This window comes from Pangasianodon hypophthalmus, chromosome 8, assembly GCF_027358585.1.
Source record: "Pangasianodon hypophthalmus isolate fPanHyp1 chromosome 8, fPanHyp1.pri, whole genome shotgun sequence".
Taxonomy (NCBI): Eukaryota; Metazoa; Chordata; class Actinopteri; order Siluriformes; family Pangasiidae; genus Pangasianodon; species Pangasianodon hypophthalmus.
Window position 1 is genome coordinate 12233477 of NC_069717.1, and position 19494 is coordinate 12252970.

The following is a 19494-nucleotide window of genomic DNA, read 5'->3' on the forward strand; positions in this document are numbered from 1 at the left end:
GGATTATCAAAAACCTCCCGGAACTCCTGTTTGAACTCTATGAATGTTTGGCGTAATGTCATCTGATCTAACCAGGGGACAGACCAGGTGAATGGTTTTCTGGTAAGTAGAGAGGATTTGTTGAACTTTAAACACATATTTCAGCTTTAACAACTGTCTAATGTTATTCTGCCCTGCTAGTATATCAATTTTGTTTATAAAAAAGACATAAACCATACTTTTTTTTACTTTCATACTTATTTTCTGGTTTTGTGTTGGCATAAGAAATCAGTGTGAACACAGTTTATACATTTGAATTCACTGCAAGACAAAATGAATTGTGAAACTCATTAGGGAGCTTATTTCATCATGGTCCCCTGGCCACTAGCTGTGTGTTATAATCAAACTGACATCAAACTGTATGCTACACCAACTGAAAACTGCAGAGCACAGATTGCAGTGCACCAATTATCTTGCTAGCACCCACCTCCTACCCGTGACAATGCACCAGGCTTTTAAACAGGCCAATTAACGCTGCTGCTTTGTACCAACAAACAAACTGTCAATTACAGTTTATACAAAGATCTTTCACATACACAACTTTAATAAGGGCTACCAAGGACTCATTTTTGACATACCACATGGAAAAGGTTATTGTTAAAGTTGAATCAAACCGCACAGAAAACTGTAGATTCAAGACCCTCAGCCATGGATGCTAGGTCTCAGCAAAATTTCCAACCTGACTGGAATTTATCTTACAACATGAATGGCTCTGTAGACCATAGATACACTGTCTGCACTTACACATTCCCTTTGTTTGCCATAGCCTATGTTTGTGGAAATGTAGTAGATTTAAATCCAATTATTTGCTAGTTGCTAGTCTAGTTTTGGAACACAATCTTGTTTTACAGCAAATAATTGGATTTAAATCTATTATGACCCTGGCAACCCTGCCTTCAGCTGCTTTTTTATTTAATAACTAAACATGGGGAAAATATTACAAATTTAGTTTTGGTTGGAAAGGTTCAAATATTAGATGTAAGGCTGGGTAGTGCCTGAGCTGGGGTTGCTGTATATGTTAGCAAGCTAGGTCATGGTATCGGTCAGGAATATTCACTTCTTTTTCTACTTAGGGATTCTCAATCTATGCAGCATGACAGGGGAGTGAGAGACAAGTTTGAAAACAACTAGGGCTCCTTGAAGTGAGCACACCATCTGCCAGCTTATGTGTGGTTATCCAGGGTGAGCCCAGAACGAAACGGTTTCCAGGTATAATGTGCCTGTGCATGTCTAGAGGGGGATTTTTCACCAGGTAGGTTTTCTGTTCCCCAGTGGGAAAATTTGAGGGAAACAAGTGTAATATTAAGTATTTCAGCTAGTTTTTCATCCATGGAGTTTCCTGCTACCCTGGAGTCCAGCTCTGGAAAACAGTTGGATTATGAAAACCACGGTAATTTTACTGCCACAATTTCTACAATTGTTATAATGTGTTCATTAATGTGTACCTTAATGTGTATAATGTGCTCAACTGGTCATGTCCCTTTTGACCTCACATCACAATCAGCTCGAAAATGTCATGGATCTACTGTATTTGGACTAAAATAGCTCCTCATAATGAATATTTGGCAGGTTACCTTTCCAAAAAAGTAACCACTTATGCAATTAATAAGTAAGTAATAATATTGAGGTGGGACCATTTTGTAGGAAGAACATCATAGAAGGCCTTCTAGAAGTCCCAGATATGTCACTGACTGAGACGATGAGTGGTAGCCTAAAAATCAAGCTGGCTGTTATTTGCACAGTAAAGCTATCAACTTGCTGAGAGCATGTCATGAAAAATGACAACCATCTAATTAAAACAGAATGTTTAGTGGAATGAAGTGGCCATTAAATGGAAAAATTAAATATATCAAAATGCTGTAATACCAGACGGATTTGATCATAGAGTTCTTGCTAATGGTGAAAAAAGAGATAACTATGAACAGTCCATGCTGCCACTATTAGCACTGACACTTCAGTGAGTTACACTGCTTTTTCACACTCATACAGAGTGTTACAGCTTTTCTTAGTGGTTGGCTGCTTATTGCTAATCATGAAATGCTGCATGATTATTCATTGGCAAAGTGCACATTAAGTTATTAGTTTGTTATTTTGATTGAGGTAAAGTACACAATATGATCAATATAAACAAAGTTACTCACTTTACTCAAGAGAAAATTAATTGGGCGACAAAATTAATTGGGTGAAAAAAAAAACCAGTAGCTCTGTGGAGACATTTTGCTGGAATGGTTTGTGTCCACTTGTCCCCTCGGAGAGAATCATCACTTCATATTAACACTAAGTTCTTCTGACTGATCACCTTTATCTTACGATGAAACATTTCTATCTGATAGGTATGTTCTCTTCCAGAATAACAAAGTACTCATCCACAGGACATGAGGGCTTACGGAATGATTTGGTAAGGATGAAAATAATTTAAATCATTATAAGTCACCAGATCTCAACCCAACTGATTTTGGAGTTATTTTATGAGATATTTTGGAGTGACATGTTATACAGCACTCTCCACCACCATCATCTAAACATCATTTGAGGGAATATCTTTTAGAAGAATGATGAATCCCTCCAGTACAGTTTTAAATACATGTAGAATCTATACCAGTGCACATTTAAACAGTTCTGGCAGCTCATGGTGTCCTAACACTTTACTAAGACACTTTATGCTATTTTCATAGACATATTGCTTATTTGGTGTGAGAGTGTATTAGTATTGAAGGAACAGGATACTAGAATCATTTTGTGACGTGAAGGCTGGCAGCCTGAGACTCAGAAGGATGTTTGTTGCTAAATCAGGTGTTCCAATGGTGGGAAAAGGGGAAGTGGCCTCTTTTGCCACTGGCCTCTTAGCCAAGTACAACACGTACAAAGGAACCTGCAATCCAGCGCATACCCTGCTTTAATTAGCCTGCCAGGATGTCATTTGCAGCTGTGTGTGTGAGTGTGTTAGTGAGAGGATGTGTGGTTGGAGAGGATGTGCGTGGTTTGATAGTGTATTATATGTGTGTGTGTGTGTGTGTGTGTGTGTGTGAGAGAGAGAGAGAGAGAGAGAGAGGAGAAAGGATATGCATGTGTGTTTTTGTGAATGTGATTGATAGTGTGCATGTGTGGAGAGAGGTGTTTTTTACAGGATATAATGAAAAGGATGTTCTTCAAAGTGAACACAGGGGAAAATGTGAGAGTTCAAACCTGATGCAGCTACAGTGCAAAACAAATCTTCTGAACCAAGTCAAGGCTGCCTTTTTGTTCCGGCATTTTTCCAAAAGGTTCTGTGTTTGGGCACAAAAATGAAGAAGCAAAAAACGAAGTCACTGTTTACCAGCTGATTACAGATATGTGGCCATTGATACAAAGAAGATTGTTGGTTGAATTCTATAAAATTCTGTGCAATAACAGGCCCTCCATGTCAGATTATATGATTAAGATACTCTAACGATAGACTTTTGTAGATTATAGAAAATCATACTGCTTATGTCATCAGTCATTAGTGGCTATTAGTGACTTTTAGATGAGTATCATAGCAGCGGTCACACAGATTTATTTAATGAAAAGTTTATGACGCTACCAGAACTACCAGCTGTCTTTGGTTGTAATGGCACTAAATTGGCTGCTGGTGAGCAGTTCACATTATATGTTCTAAGAGTGCAATTCTCAACTCATAACCAAAGAATTCTTTTATGATGTGCGATTTTGGTCTGTGAAAGCAAGACATGGTGTAATCCCAGTTCAAGAATCACAACAGCACAGCAACCATGAAAAATATCTTCAAGGATATATTTTACTTATTCTATTGACCATTTCCATGTGAAGCTTCACCTGAGAAGCTGTTAGGATTTTCTCTCATCTTTAGTAAATCACCCTTCTTTTAGCACAACAGAGGACAGTCTGCGTTCAATAGCTCAAACGGTCGCTGATGTTCGGTTGTCAATGACCGCTGTTTATCCTGCCTTTTGCAGTGTGAGTGCCACTTGCCTCCTCCAGACTCGTGTGGGATAATTTGTGTCAGAGCTGAGATATAGAGCCTCGCTAATGCCTGGTTACTTGCGAGCTGTTCACAGCTCGAATGCCCATGTGACAATAATGGCTAGCGGACATACATCACAAAAGCAATGCACCCATTTAGGGAGGCAATCTGCTTGAACAACGCATCCCTGCAGCAATTTTATTCAATTATTGAAATGGCCCTAAAAGGCATGTGCAGAGGGTTTAGAAAGGGTCTGAATGTAGGTGGGGTTGAATGGACAAAACAACATTGTATCTGTTCAAATTTATACATTCAAATTTATAGTGTACTTGTAGAGTTAATCTATATAGTAGTGACACCTACGTAGAGACTATTTTCATGCACTTTTTCATCTACATCATCCCTTAGAGGTCACTTGATCCATGTAGAGGCATTCATTGTTCATGTCGGCTGAGAGGACTAGCTCTTGTCTATTCTACTTTGTCTTCTGCCTCATTTCCTGTCAGTGAATGGTCTTCATTCTTACCCACATAGCTGGTCAGAGACACACTTTAGACACAGGAAGTACCGCAAACATCCCAGGGCTCAGGATTAAGCAGGGAATGCAGGATCTGATATAAACTCTTTCACCTCTTATTCAGGCAGCAGAAATGTGAAAATTTAGAGCTAAAGCCGCACCTTCAGACAAATGTGTTAACTAATAGCATGGAGATTTTCTTGCATGTTTGTCTACAATTCTGCAGGTATAAAGAGAGAAGGCAGCAGTGTTCTAATGCAAAAGCTATCTAGCACATAAAAAATAGTAAGACATAAAATACAATATCCAAATCTAAGAATTAATTAAAAATAAAGATGAACCAGAAATTGTTAAAGAGAGTTCAGACAATCAATTAGGAAGACTAGAATAAAGATCACTAGAATAGTAGTCTATGACACATGTTTAGCTTCTACTACACAGGTCGCTATTTTGCTTGGGACTTATTAACATTCTAAACAGTATCCCGAAGCAGCTAGACACAATTTGTCACCCAGCTAAATAATTGGATAGCTATGCACACCTATCTTAAATATTATCTAACGTTATGTAGATACATATAAGTCTGATCATCTCTGCATTTTCATTTTTTCTCTCATTTGCTTACAGTTGACTAGCTGACGTCAACATTTGCTAATCAACTAGCTCATGGACAGGCTACATTAGATTTTAAATACTGGGGGTTACATTCTGTATTTCCTTTTAAATATGTACCAGTATACAGTATGTACCATTGTGTCTTTTACTGTGTACTTTTTTTTAACCAACACACACACACACACACATGCGAATGTTAACTGGTATGTGTAACTTAACAATTGCCTCAAGTCTTTACATTAGAAAAATGTCAATAAGTAATAAACAGTGCTAGGTACATTTAGGACGATATACTGCTTTTGCAGGAGAGTTGTGTTAAAGTATAGTTTCATGCATATTTTCACTAAAGCAAAACCAGTAACACAAAAAGCTTATTAAAAACCTGAAACATAGTGCACTCTTTCAGACGAAATTAAGTTTTAAAGGACACCCTGATGGGCCAACAGGCTGAAATATAGCTCATGTGCTGTTTAGATGATGGGCATAAAAGGCAAAGTAAAGCATGAGTATATTATTTGTACTGTTGCAGGAATAGAAACAGAAAAATTGCTTTGAGTGCATGTCAAAGCAATGAGTACACTGTGTATGTCCATTGTTAAAGGCCACATTAACAAGGGAGCATACTGAAAGTGCTGTTTAGGTGCTTGTGCTACATATCATGTATACCACGTCAAGTTGATAGGAATAAATCACACTAACACTCAGTTGAGGTATTGACTTACTGCAGGACAGAAAGCATGCAGCCCGTAGTTTGTCCATGTATGAACTATCTATTTTGTGAACCACCGTAGTTTGTCCATGTGTGAACTATCTGTGGCCATTTTACCACAAGATTCTAATACATTTTAATTTATTCAGGTGTGTGGCTACTTTCTTGTATCTCCATAAGTGCAAGTATTTGAGGAAAGGAGTTTTGGAGTGAGGTCTGAATGAGGAGGGCAGAAGCATTAAGAAGCTTAAGGTTTACTTTTAGGATTTATCTAGCTTTTGCTAACTAACCAGAATAACATTTTAGAAAACATAAAATATCAGTTAAAGTATTGAAGAAAACAAACATCATTTTTCAAACTCCAAGCCTTGAAGTGAAATTTTTACGAGATGCTTTACTGAATTAAACACATACATATTTAGACCTTTTTGTATGTATGTAATTACTCCTCCTTAATGAAGGCCATTTTACTTTAATACAAATGTTTTAATACAAATTAAATGTGAGTTCAAATATCATGTCTCCTAATTAACCTAATTATCCTAATTAACCTAATTTCTCCTAATTATCTTCAATTTCTATTGTAGTCACTGAGTAATGGATAATTGCTGAACATTATTTTCTATAGCAGGCAAAGGCAAGTAGATCAAATGTGATTTCTCATGATATTTGTTGGTACACTTTCAGTATTTAATACCATTTGGTCTACACATAAAAAAGTAAAAATATTTACAAGAAAATGAAAGCTATCTTAATATAGTATGCAGCTATTCCATAGAAAAGAACTAAAAGAAGGCAGGTGTTTTGCATTGTAGGAGTGTTCGGTGGTATGTGTTAATAAAAATGTCATCTCTTTCTCTTTGTTGCTTTTGCTTTCATTGCTCTGTGCTATTCACTCCCCCAAAGTGCTATGCATGTGTGTAGGCTGTAAGGACGGAGAGAAGCCACCACTCAACACAGTGACTCACACTCTAGTCTGAAGGTTGTGACTGAGTGTTTAACTTTTCATGTGTATGTGTATGCAATGTGTATACTGTATGCATTGCCTGTATGCTTGCATAATGGAGAGTGAATACATAATTTCTAAGACCAGATACTTTAAGATCCAGAAGGGCATTCTGTAACCAAAAGGTTTGGAATGCAATAAAGGTATCTGGTTGGCTGTGATCCGATCAGTTGTCTGTCAATATAAAGTCCCACAAACCTTTATAATCACACAGATAAGACAATGTTGCAAGTAATGTAAGTGTTTTATATGAATTGATGTGGGCTGAGTTTTTTCTGATATGACAATTAAGAGAGAATTACTGTAATCCAAATGTGATTATTGCTATGAATGCATGCACTGGGAATTCAGGAAAGGTTGTAGTATAGTAATGTTAGAAAGATGAAGAAAAACACTTTTTGTTAGTGACTTATGATAAAGTTCAAAAGAAATGGTAGAGTAAAAAATTACACCAAAGTTACAAAAAGTTGAAAAGGGTTAAAAGTCCAGGAATTACTTGTACAATTTAAAGTAGTACTCCAAATATAAATCATGCACATATGCAGTTTATGATAGAAGCAGAGCTATAGTTGACTTACTACTAGCCAAGGGGCAGAATGTATATAAGAAGAAAGGAAGGGAACCAATAACTGAACCTACACAACACAACTACATAGGTCATGCCATAAGAATTTCTGTTTAAAACTATGATTCATTACTTCCACAGAGAAGTCTGTGTATCAGGATGATCCTATTTCAGATGTAATTTTAAACTATGTAAAATTATTGACTATGTATTGTCAATTTGCTTAATAATCTTTATTTAAAGCTGCAGGATGTCAGATTTGATGTTGCTAGATACTTGCAGATGAACACTTTGTAACATGGGCTGTGCTTTTCCTACCCTGCATGTATTAATCTCAGCTAGGAGCACACATTTAGATAAAATTCAAGGCCCAAACTACACAATGCACACTAAGTAGTATACCTAAATAGTAATGGTACCAGTGGTATAGTGACATCCTCGTTAGTATGGCAGTGTGCCATTTGGGATGCAGCCCAAGTATTCATGACTCATGATTGCTCATGATTGATTGCTATTGATTTTTTGAGAATAAAATAATCAGTGTGACTTTCACAGTTACTGAGTACCAGATGAAAGAGAAGAGCTAAAAAAAACTAGCATCAGCTTGAGTCACTCACTCTTATAATCACTCATATAATCATGGTTAACTCCTGTTAGTCACTAACAGCTATTACGAGTTCTCTAGCTAAAGTACTTTTCAGCTAAGTTACAAATAAAACTCCACAACAAGGATAAATCAGCTGACTCATTTATCATTTCATGAGAATCTGGCCGGGGCATTGGCACAGGCTTGCTTTTATTTCAGAGATGTCCAGTCTTGCTTTTACTCTTTCGCACTTTTTTGACCTGTCCTTCAACAAGTGCCATCCGATACACAAGAGAGGAAATGTTCTGGACCTGGTCTTCTTCTGGACCTGGTCTTTCCCAACTGTAGACATTAATGTTACCCTGCTCAACCCCTCAGATCACTACTTTGTGTCCTTCACTCTTGCCCTCCCTGCCTTGCCTCTCATCAACTACTCATACTTCTTCCCCTACTTTCCACATTCTTCATTTTATCCCTCATTCTTTCCTAGCATCCAGTGTCCTAACTACCCTACCACCCCCTGACTTCTTTTCCTCTCTACCACTTGAGTCAGCCACCAATACTTTCCTCTCTTCACTTTTTTCATCCATTAGCCTCCTCTGCTTTTGATCTCCCAGTCCTAAGAAGTCTTGTCACCCTGCTCCTTGGTTGCCAGATGTTCTATGCAGAAATCTGACAGAATTAAGGGCCACTGAGAGAAAGTGGAGGAAATCACAACTTGATGCTGATCTCCTCTCATACTGCTCTTTTCTGTCAGAGTTCTCCTCTGATGTGACTGCTGCTAAGACAAGGGAAAGCTGGAAGCACCTGCATCTCATCCACACAATCTCCATAAAATTTTTTCTTCACTTCTTAACCCTCCATTTCCCCCTTCACCCTCCTCCCTGACTGCTGATGACTTTGACATCTTCCTTGAAGAAAAGATTAGCTGCCAATATTTCACTCCTACCCCTATTACTACACTGCAAAAATACTCTTCCCCTTTCTCCTCTTTCTACAGAGGAAGTCCTGCAGATTGTCTTGTTCCACTATCCTACCACCTGCCCACTGGATCTCATCCCCTCCACAATGCTCCAGACCATCTCACAAAACCTCCTCACCTTCATCCCTTTTATCATAAACAACTCCATAACATCTGCTCATGTTTCCCGACTGCGGGCAAGACAGAAAGGGTTATACCCATCCTGAAAAAGCCCACAGTAGATACCTCATACATCAGCAACTACTGACCAATATTACTTCTCTCCTTTCTTTCTAAAAGTCTTTAAAGTGATGTACTGTCAGCTGTCTATCTGTCTTAGCCAGAAAACCTAGAGGATCCAAACCAATCTGGCTTCAAAATGGCACACTCCACAAAAACTGCTTATGCTAATCAGCTGAAACTCATTGCTAAATCCCAGCGAGATTAAACTGCATATCCCTGGAGCTTCATCTCCATGTCAAGATCTCTCTGGGCAATTCTCAGATCTCAGCTTGTGATACCATACAAACCTTTGTGGTTCTAGACAACAAACTGTCCTTCTTGCCTCACATTGCTAATTTGACTTGGTCTTACAGATTTCTCCTTTACAACATCAGGAAGATCCAGCCGCTCAGGTGCTTGTTCAGTCCCTTATCATCTCAAGACTGGACTGCTGCAGATCCTGGCAGGTCTGCCTCTGTGTGCCATCAGACCCTTGCAACTGAATGCAGCCACCAAAGACGTGTTTTCAATCTCCCCAAGCTCTCCCTGTGAGAGTTGAATTTATTCATTTAATCGGCTTAATATTAATTACTATACATGTGAATTATTAGATGTTCATGATGAGTAGTACACTTAAGTACTGTACTTAGCAGTGGGAAGTTTTAGGTGTGTGCATGTGGAGATGTTTAGTGTTTCATGCAGCCGTGTCCCACTGATAGCATTGAGACGCTATTGCGCCTTCTGCAACTGTGTAGGCACAAGTTGTCTGAAGGAGAGAGCATTAGTCATAATGTTCTGCTGATTAGGCCTGTTGGGTTGAGGATGGAGAGACTTCCCGCACATGAATAATAAAGAAATTTCACCCAGAGGTTTTTTCTTAGTCTATCTCTTTTATTTTTTATTCAAGATTTCTAGAACATTCTTGGAGGCTCTAACCGAGATTGCAAACTCCTCTGTGTGGTGACCATTAGCATCCAGAAGCCCTGACTGCCATGACAACCCCATTGCTACTTCCAGTAGCCACCTGCATCAGATTTAAATTACAGATTCTGGCCTACAACCCCAAAAACAGACCAGCCCTCACCTACCTGAAGGCACTTACCACACCCTGCTCTGCACCCCAACTCCCTTCAAGCCTCTAGCATGGCTCAACTTGACCTCCCCTAACAAGGTTTTAACTTGATGGTATTCTTGGTCCCTTACCTTGTGAACTACTATGAGGCTGTGTTTTTGATAGAGACTACAAAGCACTTCTGTAAGTTGTGGATAAAGACATATGTTAAATGCTGTAAATGTCATTTCATAACTTCTCACCAAATTAAAGAATAAATAATGCCTTATCTCTTCAGCAAGAAAAAAAAGCTAAAACTCCATCAGTATTGAATCATTTTCCTTACAGTTTAGTATCGGACTCGTTTACTTTCTCCCTCCTATTTACTTTGTTTACATTTTCACACATTCTCCTCACTGGCTTTGGCTCCTGCCAGACACAGTGTAATCTGATTTCTTTCATTTAAAAAAATCTATGCACTGTAGCTTTTAAAAAGAAAAATGAATACAGACCTGAGAATAAACTCTTTATTGATGATTTTTGTGATAGACCATATACAGTAGTCATATAGCTCATTTTCTTTCCAAGTGTATCAGAAATACTGTACAATATCAATGACACTGACATCAGAAGAGTCCTTGGTACAGCTAAGAGTGTGGCTAGCATATGTTCTTTTCACCCTAATAAACAGGGTGTGGAGTGGTGTGGGGTCATATCAAGTGAAAACGCCTACTGTACTGCATTATGGCAATTTTTCATATTGTGAAAACAGCTACGCCATCAACAACACAGGCAGTGCTGGTCCCAACATGCTCCATGACTGTGACATTACCTCACACTTCTGTCCCACCATCTATCTATGGTCCACATTTGCTGAAGTGCCTGCAGAAATATTGCTTTTTGCACCTAAAACTAGTACAGCACAAACATAGTGACTTTACATCATTTTGAGATAAAAACAAAAACAACTAATGAAAAGGCATGATTGTGTTTTACTGTAAATAATTTTAAAAATAATATTGCAGTACTTAACATGATCAGAAGACATTTACATTCACAATAAATATCCCGAATGATAAAAAACACACTTCCAGAGTGCGTTCTAATATATACAGTGTGTGTGTATGTGTATATATATATATATATATATATATATATATATATATATATATATATATATATATATATATATATATATCCTTTGCCTCTTTTATATATCAACACATAAACTTTAATGGTTTAGCTAGATGCCTATAATTATTTTTCAATAAAAATGAACACAGAATGTTGTCAGAGTAAACTAAGAAGTGGAAGAGGTTCTGACTTTTTCACAAAATGGCAGCAGAAAATGATAATATTGAAGAGATCACACTGAATAGAGTGCAGAATGTCCAAATGACATTAAATCATATGTAAACATCAATATCAATAACTAAACGAACATTACCAATGAAATCTTTTCAAGTGAACTAACATTCTATGTAATGCAGAGAAGTCCAGAGAACATTTAATAGCATGGTCCTGAGCCCGTTTCACAGGGAAGAACCAGTGAAAGCAACGCTACTCACGTCATCAACTTAAAAAAAAAAAAAAAAGACAAAACACACCCTGCCTTTTTCAACACACAAACTGACACATCAGACACAATCATTACACACAATACGTACACATGTACAGACATGTACAAAATAGATATTCTAAGTTTACAATGTACATCATAGATACTCAATAATACATGAATACACTTGTTTGTATAGTCATACAGTATATACTCCTCACAGTAATTTAACAAAATGTACACTGATATTTACAGTTATTATATTTAGGTTCACAATTTACATACATATACATAATAATAGCTTGCTCACAAATACCATGGCCTCCAGCACCACTTAAATATTACACCACTTAAATAAAAAATGCCTTCCATGAAAATAAGTTAGCTACAATAGGACTCACCTGTCCTACTGGTGAGATTTAATGGAACTGGGCAGAGGCTCCAGAGTTGTAATCACTTTGATAGGTTCAGGAAAATTCCAAATGAATAAATAAATAAGCTGTATTTGTGCATTTCTAGATTGTCCTAAATATTGTAACCCTGAATGAAGAGCTGTTTTGTAGATTATATAATGTGCTACTGGAAAATGAGTAATAGTGCCATTTATATAATCATATAAGTAATGTGCTTGGTACAAGTGAGAATGTGGATCTTCTTTCCAGCTTAGTGTGTGTGTGTGTGTGTGTGTGTGTGCATGCGTGTGCATGTGTGTCAGTGTAATTTGCAGTCTTTGTCCTAGCTGTTTGTGTAGCTCTCATTTGTCATAGAATTGCAAATATTTGATGACAAATTTGATGGAAATATAAATAGGGAGCCTTAACCTTCATATAACACTAGGTCCAACCTTATTAATCAGCTATGCTACTGTGTGTTGTTAAAGCCATCCCCTTGTCAGGTTGCTCCTGGAAAATGCAAATTTGGGGTCTCACCTATTAGGGAAATAAAGTGTACTGGTCTCAAAGAAGCCAGCAAAATGTGCACAAGCAAACTAAAGATCAGGACAGTGTTACAGGAATAATCATAAGCACTGCCTTGCAGCTGTGCTTAGCAGGGGCAAGAGATATGAGGATGACATTTCTGAGATGCTGTGGAGGTGAAAAAGGAGACAGAGGCACAGAGACACGCCTTCAAACGGCCTTTCATCAGTAAATGATGACACATTGTGGCAACAATGTGCTATTGCACACGGAACGTGAACAATGTCGCTGGACCTTTGCTCAACGACTGAACAAATTGCTTCTTCCTTGGAGTATTATCAGTATTTAGACAAGGAAAATTTTATCCAGTCAACTGATTACACACTCAGCATTATGAAGTAGGCTATAAAGTAGTGCCATACCTGAATCATATTGAAATTTGATCATTTCAGGAGTGGGCTAACTAATGGAATCTAGTGTATGTCCTAATGAATTACATTTTATTAATTCTTTCTCTCACTCAGGAACTTGGGGACCATGGAAGCCCTCTGCTTGTTTGTTCCCTGTTGATGCGAGGGTTTGTTGCCAGGGGTTCCACAAGACTTGTGTAGGAACAGCATGTTCATGCTGGGAATTGTGGGCCTTCCACCCTCCACCTCACCCGATGAGAATTCGTTAGCATGCTGTCTGGGACACGGGCTCCCTGGGGAAACACCGCTGTGAAGCATGTTGCTCAGGTCTATTTTTACACCACGAGTCATCATGGCAGTTGCAGGAGGAGCAAACACAGAGCTGCCAAGTGATGCTCTGCTGCATTATTTGCCAAGATGCAGAACTGGTGTATAGTGTCAAGTGCAGATGTGTTTGGGGATAGAGTAAGGACCGGGGCAATAACAGTCTATGACCTTTCCGAAGAAGCTGATGTCTACCTTATACATCCTATATCTGTCCTATATTCTCTGCATGAATACATTAAACAATATTAAAATCAATTTCAAAATCTAGCATGTTTCATTTTTCCAAAAGCCAATTCAACATCCTTTGTCTATTTGTGAGGTGTTCATAAGTAGACCTGTGCAGGCTGCTTAGGCAGTAACCGTTAAAATACAGTGCAAGTTGTGTAAAATGATTTTATATTACAACATAATTTTGGCATACATAACATCTATAGACTTTAATATAAATTTAACCATTTTCAGTTGCAGGTTTTGCAAAAGCAGAAGCTATTCTCATGGATCTTGAATAATTACATCCTTTCCTTTCAGAAAGGGCTAAGCAAGAAAACTGCATAAACTACATAAACTTCATTGTAAAAATAAAGCTACTAACTGTTTTTGCTAGAAATTCTATGTGTAAAAACTGATATTGTGAACACCTAAGCTAATTAGACTGACTGTGTACAGTTTCCCAAAGTTAAGTTAAAATCATGTTAACTGGTAGAAGGAGAGAGAGAGAGTTTAAGTGATGCTCACTCTACCATTTAACAATGACCCTTGTGCTGCAGCGCTTTTGGGAAACTGGGCTTGGACATTCACAGAACAGGTAGGTAATCCTATCAAAGTTTACTGAAGACCATTATTACTGTTAATATTTTTGTATTATGTGCAATTTTTTCTGTCATCTGCTATATTTATACTAATATATACTATAGATTTTGTATGTACTTAAAACTGCTGTGCTTGACGAAGACTGCCTTAAAAAAAATGTTTAGTGTTATTGCAACCCAACACGTTAAATGTGCTTCTTTTTTGTGCTAATCGCTCATTGCACATCTGGCAGTTATTTGATTACTAAAACTAGATGCATCTAAATCTGAATGTTAAGTGTGGCAAAATATTCTACAGCCACAAAGGCATGCAGTCATTGATACTGTGTGTGTGTGTGTGTGTGTGTATATATGTGTGTATGTGTGTGTGTATGATACTGCATTAAAACTAGATGCATTGTGGGGGCTTTGGTGCATATAGTGCCCCCGAGTGGAAATATTTGGTCAGTACTGTAAGAGATTATGGTAGATTGTGCTGGGCTTATTGATCTATGGGCATAAACACTTACACAAGACAAGACTTACAGTAAATACTGTGGGTTACATCAACATTATCTATACAGTACATTTCTCTCTGTTGTAGTACTTGGCCAGGTTTTATGTGCTTCCTTCAGTCAAATGTAATTTCTAAACAAAACCGTTTCTTACAAAACACTGCATTAATGTACCATTGAGTCTTTGTATTGGAGTAATATTAGCCTGAATACCACTATCCGAAAATCTGATCTGAGCCACTGAAATATAGATTTGGATTTTTACCCAGTTTTCTGCTGATCTGATCATTGGCTAATTCCAACCTACTGGCCAGTTCTACCTGTCACATAGCAGCTACCAAGCAGGGAGGGTGAAGGCTAGCACCTGCTTCCTCCGAGACATGTGAAGCCAGAAACTACATTTTTTTTCGAACTGCTGTTCATGTTATGTCACAGAACAACTGAGCACACTTGGAGGAAAGCGCTGTCTACCCTCTTCCGCATATCGGACTTCACAGAATTGGCTAGGGTTGCTGTGATTGACAGGGGAGAGAGTAATGTTTTTTTGTTTTTTTTTTAAATATATGCTATGAATGTGCTTGATGTTGACAAACAATTTTCTCCAAATTATGAAAAGTAGCTTAGCAATATTATTGCCAATCTTTTCAATTTTGGCTTCGCAGAGCAAGCCTTTTGCAATTACTTGTATAATTACATTTTACATCAGTTTTGGTAAAATCCATTATTCAGAACTGTGATATCCATATTTTACTGAAAAAAAAAAGATGGGATCAGTGGATTACTTAGCAGTTTTCACACCTCAACCCAGACTTGAACAATAGTTACAACAGAAAGAAACATACTAAAAAGCGTTTGTGCTTTATCCCCCCTGTAAGCATTACTGGACCCAAAGATTCTTGCTATGGAGGATTTAGTCTGTGGCTTAAATGTTTTTTAAAAATTAATATACATTCATGCTTATAGATATCTACAGTATGTGTAAAATTTAGTAGGGCATTTTTAGTGAACCACTTACCAGAAGGTTATGTAAATCTCTCAGTGTTATGAGGATGATTCAGTGCTTTCTGTCCACCACCTATTCTGTAGAAATGCCTTTGGTCCACATGTGTAGGTAGGAAAGAGAAGGTACTAATTGCAACTCACTGTCTGCTAACTAGGGATACATATGGAGAATGTCCTTCTGTGCCTGTTTTCTTTCTTTCTTTTTTTCCAGTCCTCCATTATTCGTTGATCCCCCCGCCCCCACACACACACATCACTCCTCTCTCCCTGTATGGCTTCAATTATATTATGATAAATGCTGTGGCTTCTCATACCCTTTTCCTTCTTCTTTATCAGTCTTTGTTGGGTGGTGCCTCCGGATCCAGGAGGAGCTCAGGACTCTGATTTAGGTGGCACAGGGTTGGTCTGGTAGCTGCTGCCATAGCCACTGATGGACGTGGAGTTGGTGATGAGTTCGACAGGTGACGTGCTGCCTGGGCCAAGGTACGCCCGGTGGCTGGGCATGGGAGAGGGCGTCTCGCTGGCATTTTTGCCCAGGATGAAACGTGTCTCGTCCTCCAGGTTAGAGGTGTCCTTCGTCAGACTCTTGCGGTAGGAGACAGACAGTTTGTTGGAGCCATCAGGAAGCCAGTTAAAGTGGCGTGCAAGGAAGACCAGTGGCAGAGGAAGCATGGCTACAATGATGAGAGCGAAACACATGGCCAGAGCCCATGGAGGGTAGCTCTGGAAGCGCTCTTCTGCCTAGAGGGAGAAGAAAAAAAGAGGAATCTGAGGTAATGTTGATGCACAGGTGATGCCATATCAGTAATAGATAATGATGTCCAACCAATAATTTCAAATGCAGTATACCCCTTTGTTATAGATTACAATAAAAAAAAAAAACACTCTTGTGGTATAAGTTCTCTTTGAATAAAAACCATGCAAGCTACTTGCAGAAGAATAGTTCATAACACGAAGGCTTAAAATGCTGTGCCTTTCCCCACTGCACAGACTAATTTGATGGTTGAGGTCAAGTACACGTTTATCTTTTATGAAAGTGTACTGACTTTTTTGAAGTCAGTACATTTTTATCAAGGCTGTGTCCCAAACCACATACTACGCACTATGTTTGAATAGTAAAACTACAATTGTAGTGTATTAATTTGCCTGGAATTCTGTTTAGAATGCAGCTGCCATTATTGTCAGCTTCTCAGTATTACAGTGTTATGAAAATAAAAACTATTCTGCATTTCAGCATGACTATTTCAGTACAGTTACCAATTCAAGGTGAATAAGCAAACTCACCTGCTATCAACAACAGCCTGCACTTTGTCTAGCTACATTTAGCTGACACTGCATTGCCTAGCTTTAAAAGATGATAATGTTTGCTATATCTGTGATGGGGTATGAATCTGAAAACTCCAGCCAAATCAGCCCAATGCAGGTCAGACTGTGAATTAGAGGTGTGTGTATAATTTATTTTTTAAAATCCAGCTCTTGAAGGAATTCTGAGCAATTCCACCCACTCCCATAATCACTATTTTTGCTTGTATGTGCTTGCGATGTTTTCTAATGAATTTAGTTGGTTCTGTTTCCCAAAATCTAAACAAATTAAATTGAAACCACAAAGAGCTAACTAGGATTAGCAGTTACTAAGGAGCACATCATCACACCACCCTGTTGTTGATTTATTTCCTGCAACAGCATGCACCACTGTGTTTTTTTTATACCACTGCAATTTGCCAACTATTACTTTTTAAGTTAAAGAACAACACAATTGTTTTACCCTTTTATAGTTACATTTAATTCTGTAGCCTGCCTCTCTCTCTCCCTCCATAAATGTTAAATAAATGTCTCCTTAGAGAAAGCTGCTCCATATCAACAATTACACTTTATGTTGTAACTGATCTGTTACAACACAGATATAATGTAATACTTTCACCACTGCTGCAGTCTTGTAGTTGTGTAGTTGTAAAATATGTAATTCAATGTCATCAATTTGAAACTGTAATTCAATTAAAACTACCAAAACTATGAAATTGTATTGCATGGTTATCAAAGTGTGAATGTTTCATGGTTCCACCTCTAGTCATACAGGAATGACATAAATAGTCATTTTTAAGCTGGTTTTCACTCACCTGGTCCTGAACCCATGCATTGTATCCAGGTGGACTGATGGCCATCTCAATGATACTAGCAGTAATAAGAACAAGGAGGCAGGCTGGAGACACATACTTCCACAGATAAAAGTAAAATTTGTATGGTTTGAAACCCAGCATATCTTCTAGATCCTGCATGAACCTGATAATACACCATACAAATATTTTGCATGAAAATTTTAAACTGATTATAGTAAAACAGAGATTATATTATAGCACACATTATGTGCTAAAAGTTCCTGTGTTGTTTCTGGGAAAATTCATGAGAATTTCATCCTGTTTTAAAATAACTTCAAAAGGTCAGCTTACTTATACAAAGAAACTTGTGCACAAACTAACCAGACAGAAAGTGTTGCTAAAAATACACAGTGTACCTTTTGGTGCCATAAATCCAGGCCACAGATATATTTTCCAAGATGACTACGATTGTGAGAGGAAGCCCAGCAGAGTAGTCATCAAACATGGTGACGAAATAATTTCCTGATCGTTGGACGAATAACAGGCCGCAAAAAAATGCAATGATACAGCAAACCACTGAGGAGAAATAAGGGTCATAGGTTATCCAGTGTCTCCTAAAGGCAATGAGACTCTGTCTCACAGTCCACTCCCATACAACAAATGCACACTGCACCAGATTAGAGCCAAATCTAGCAATGCATCTGCTCAATCTGCATCTGCTAGCAGAGCCGGCCCAAGGTCGTTTCGCACAATGGCCCAATAGTGCAACTAATCCGTTTTATAGATCTGCACCAAAGGAGATTTAGAGTTGGCCCAGGTTAACAAAGAATATTGTTACATCCTAGCCCTAAGCTAATGCAGGGAAGAATGTTATTGTCAAAAAATTATAGCTCATTAAACAAAATTATGAATATTTTCAACATTTTTCACCACATTTTTTGGAAAAATAATTTTTAAACAGACAAACATAAAACCACACACTTAAAATTTTTATAAAGTGGAATTATGCTTTCAGTGCAGTATTTAAGCAAAAACCACTCCCACTGTTCACTGCTGTGGTTCTTAGCTGAATGCTCATGAGCTGGAAGGTAATGGTAACAGTAAAGCTCTTTATGACCAAACAACCTGATCATGTTTCTTGATGTCTTCATTGGTAGCTTGGAAGGCAACTGGGTTCTTGCGAACAACCACCATAGTCCTACTCATAAATTTTGAACACATACAGGTAGCAGTACTTCTGGCTGGATAAGACACATCCAGTCAATGACAGAAGTAGCCTGTAGTATCCATTTGGAGAGTCACAGTGCCACAACTCCAAACCCCAACTTTTAGACCTACACTCTCAGATCCCTTACAAGTGCACCTCTAGTGGCATATTTCTGAAATGCAGCTACACCTTCAGCTCCATTAGGAGTACACGGGATATGTTATATTTGGAGAGTATGGGTCTGAGAGTGAGGCACTGTGCACAGCATATAGAAGTATCAGCAAATATGAACATAATTTATTGAACCAAAATTTTGGAAATAATAATGATTAAAAGATTTTATTTATTAATATAAATATCAGAGCTGTGACAGAGTGTTCAGAACCATTAACAGCTGCTTGGCCTAAATTTGGCACAAGTCTACATCATAGATGTGACTGCC

At 38.0% G+C, this 19494-nt stretch overlaps 1 protein-coding gene and 1 long non-coding RNA gene across 3 annotated transcripts in view; one reads left to right on the forward strand and one right to left on the reverse strand.

The window, feature by feature from the left end:
- Nucleotides 1-13338, forward strand: LOC117597859 (uncharacterized). Its single transcript, XR_008302186.1, has 3 exons — nt 1-102; nt 2373-2437; nt 13232-13338. It is a non-coding gene; the product is annotated as an uncharacterized LOC117597859 (long non-coding RNA).
- The window catches only part of slc6a17 (solute carrier family 6 member 17), a 24707-nt gene continuing 15958 nt past the window's right edge, over nt 10746-19494 (reverse strand). Inside the window, exons 10-12 of one of the 2 annotated variants that reach the window (XM_053236420.1) lie at nt 18262-18421; nt 17867-17921; nt 10746-16490 (exon numbers count right to left, since the gene is read on the reverse strand). In XM_053236420.1, coding sequence (XP_053092395.1) covers nt 16122-16490; nt 17867-17921; nt 18262-18421 — 584 coding nt within the window. In that variant the 3' untranslated portion in view covers nt 10746-16121. Of the gene's footprint in view, nt 16491-17866; nt 18030-18261; nt 18422-19494 lie in introns of both variants that reach the window. The other variant, XM_026924087.3, reaches the window with a different exon arrangement.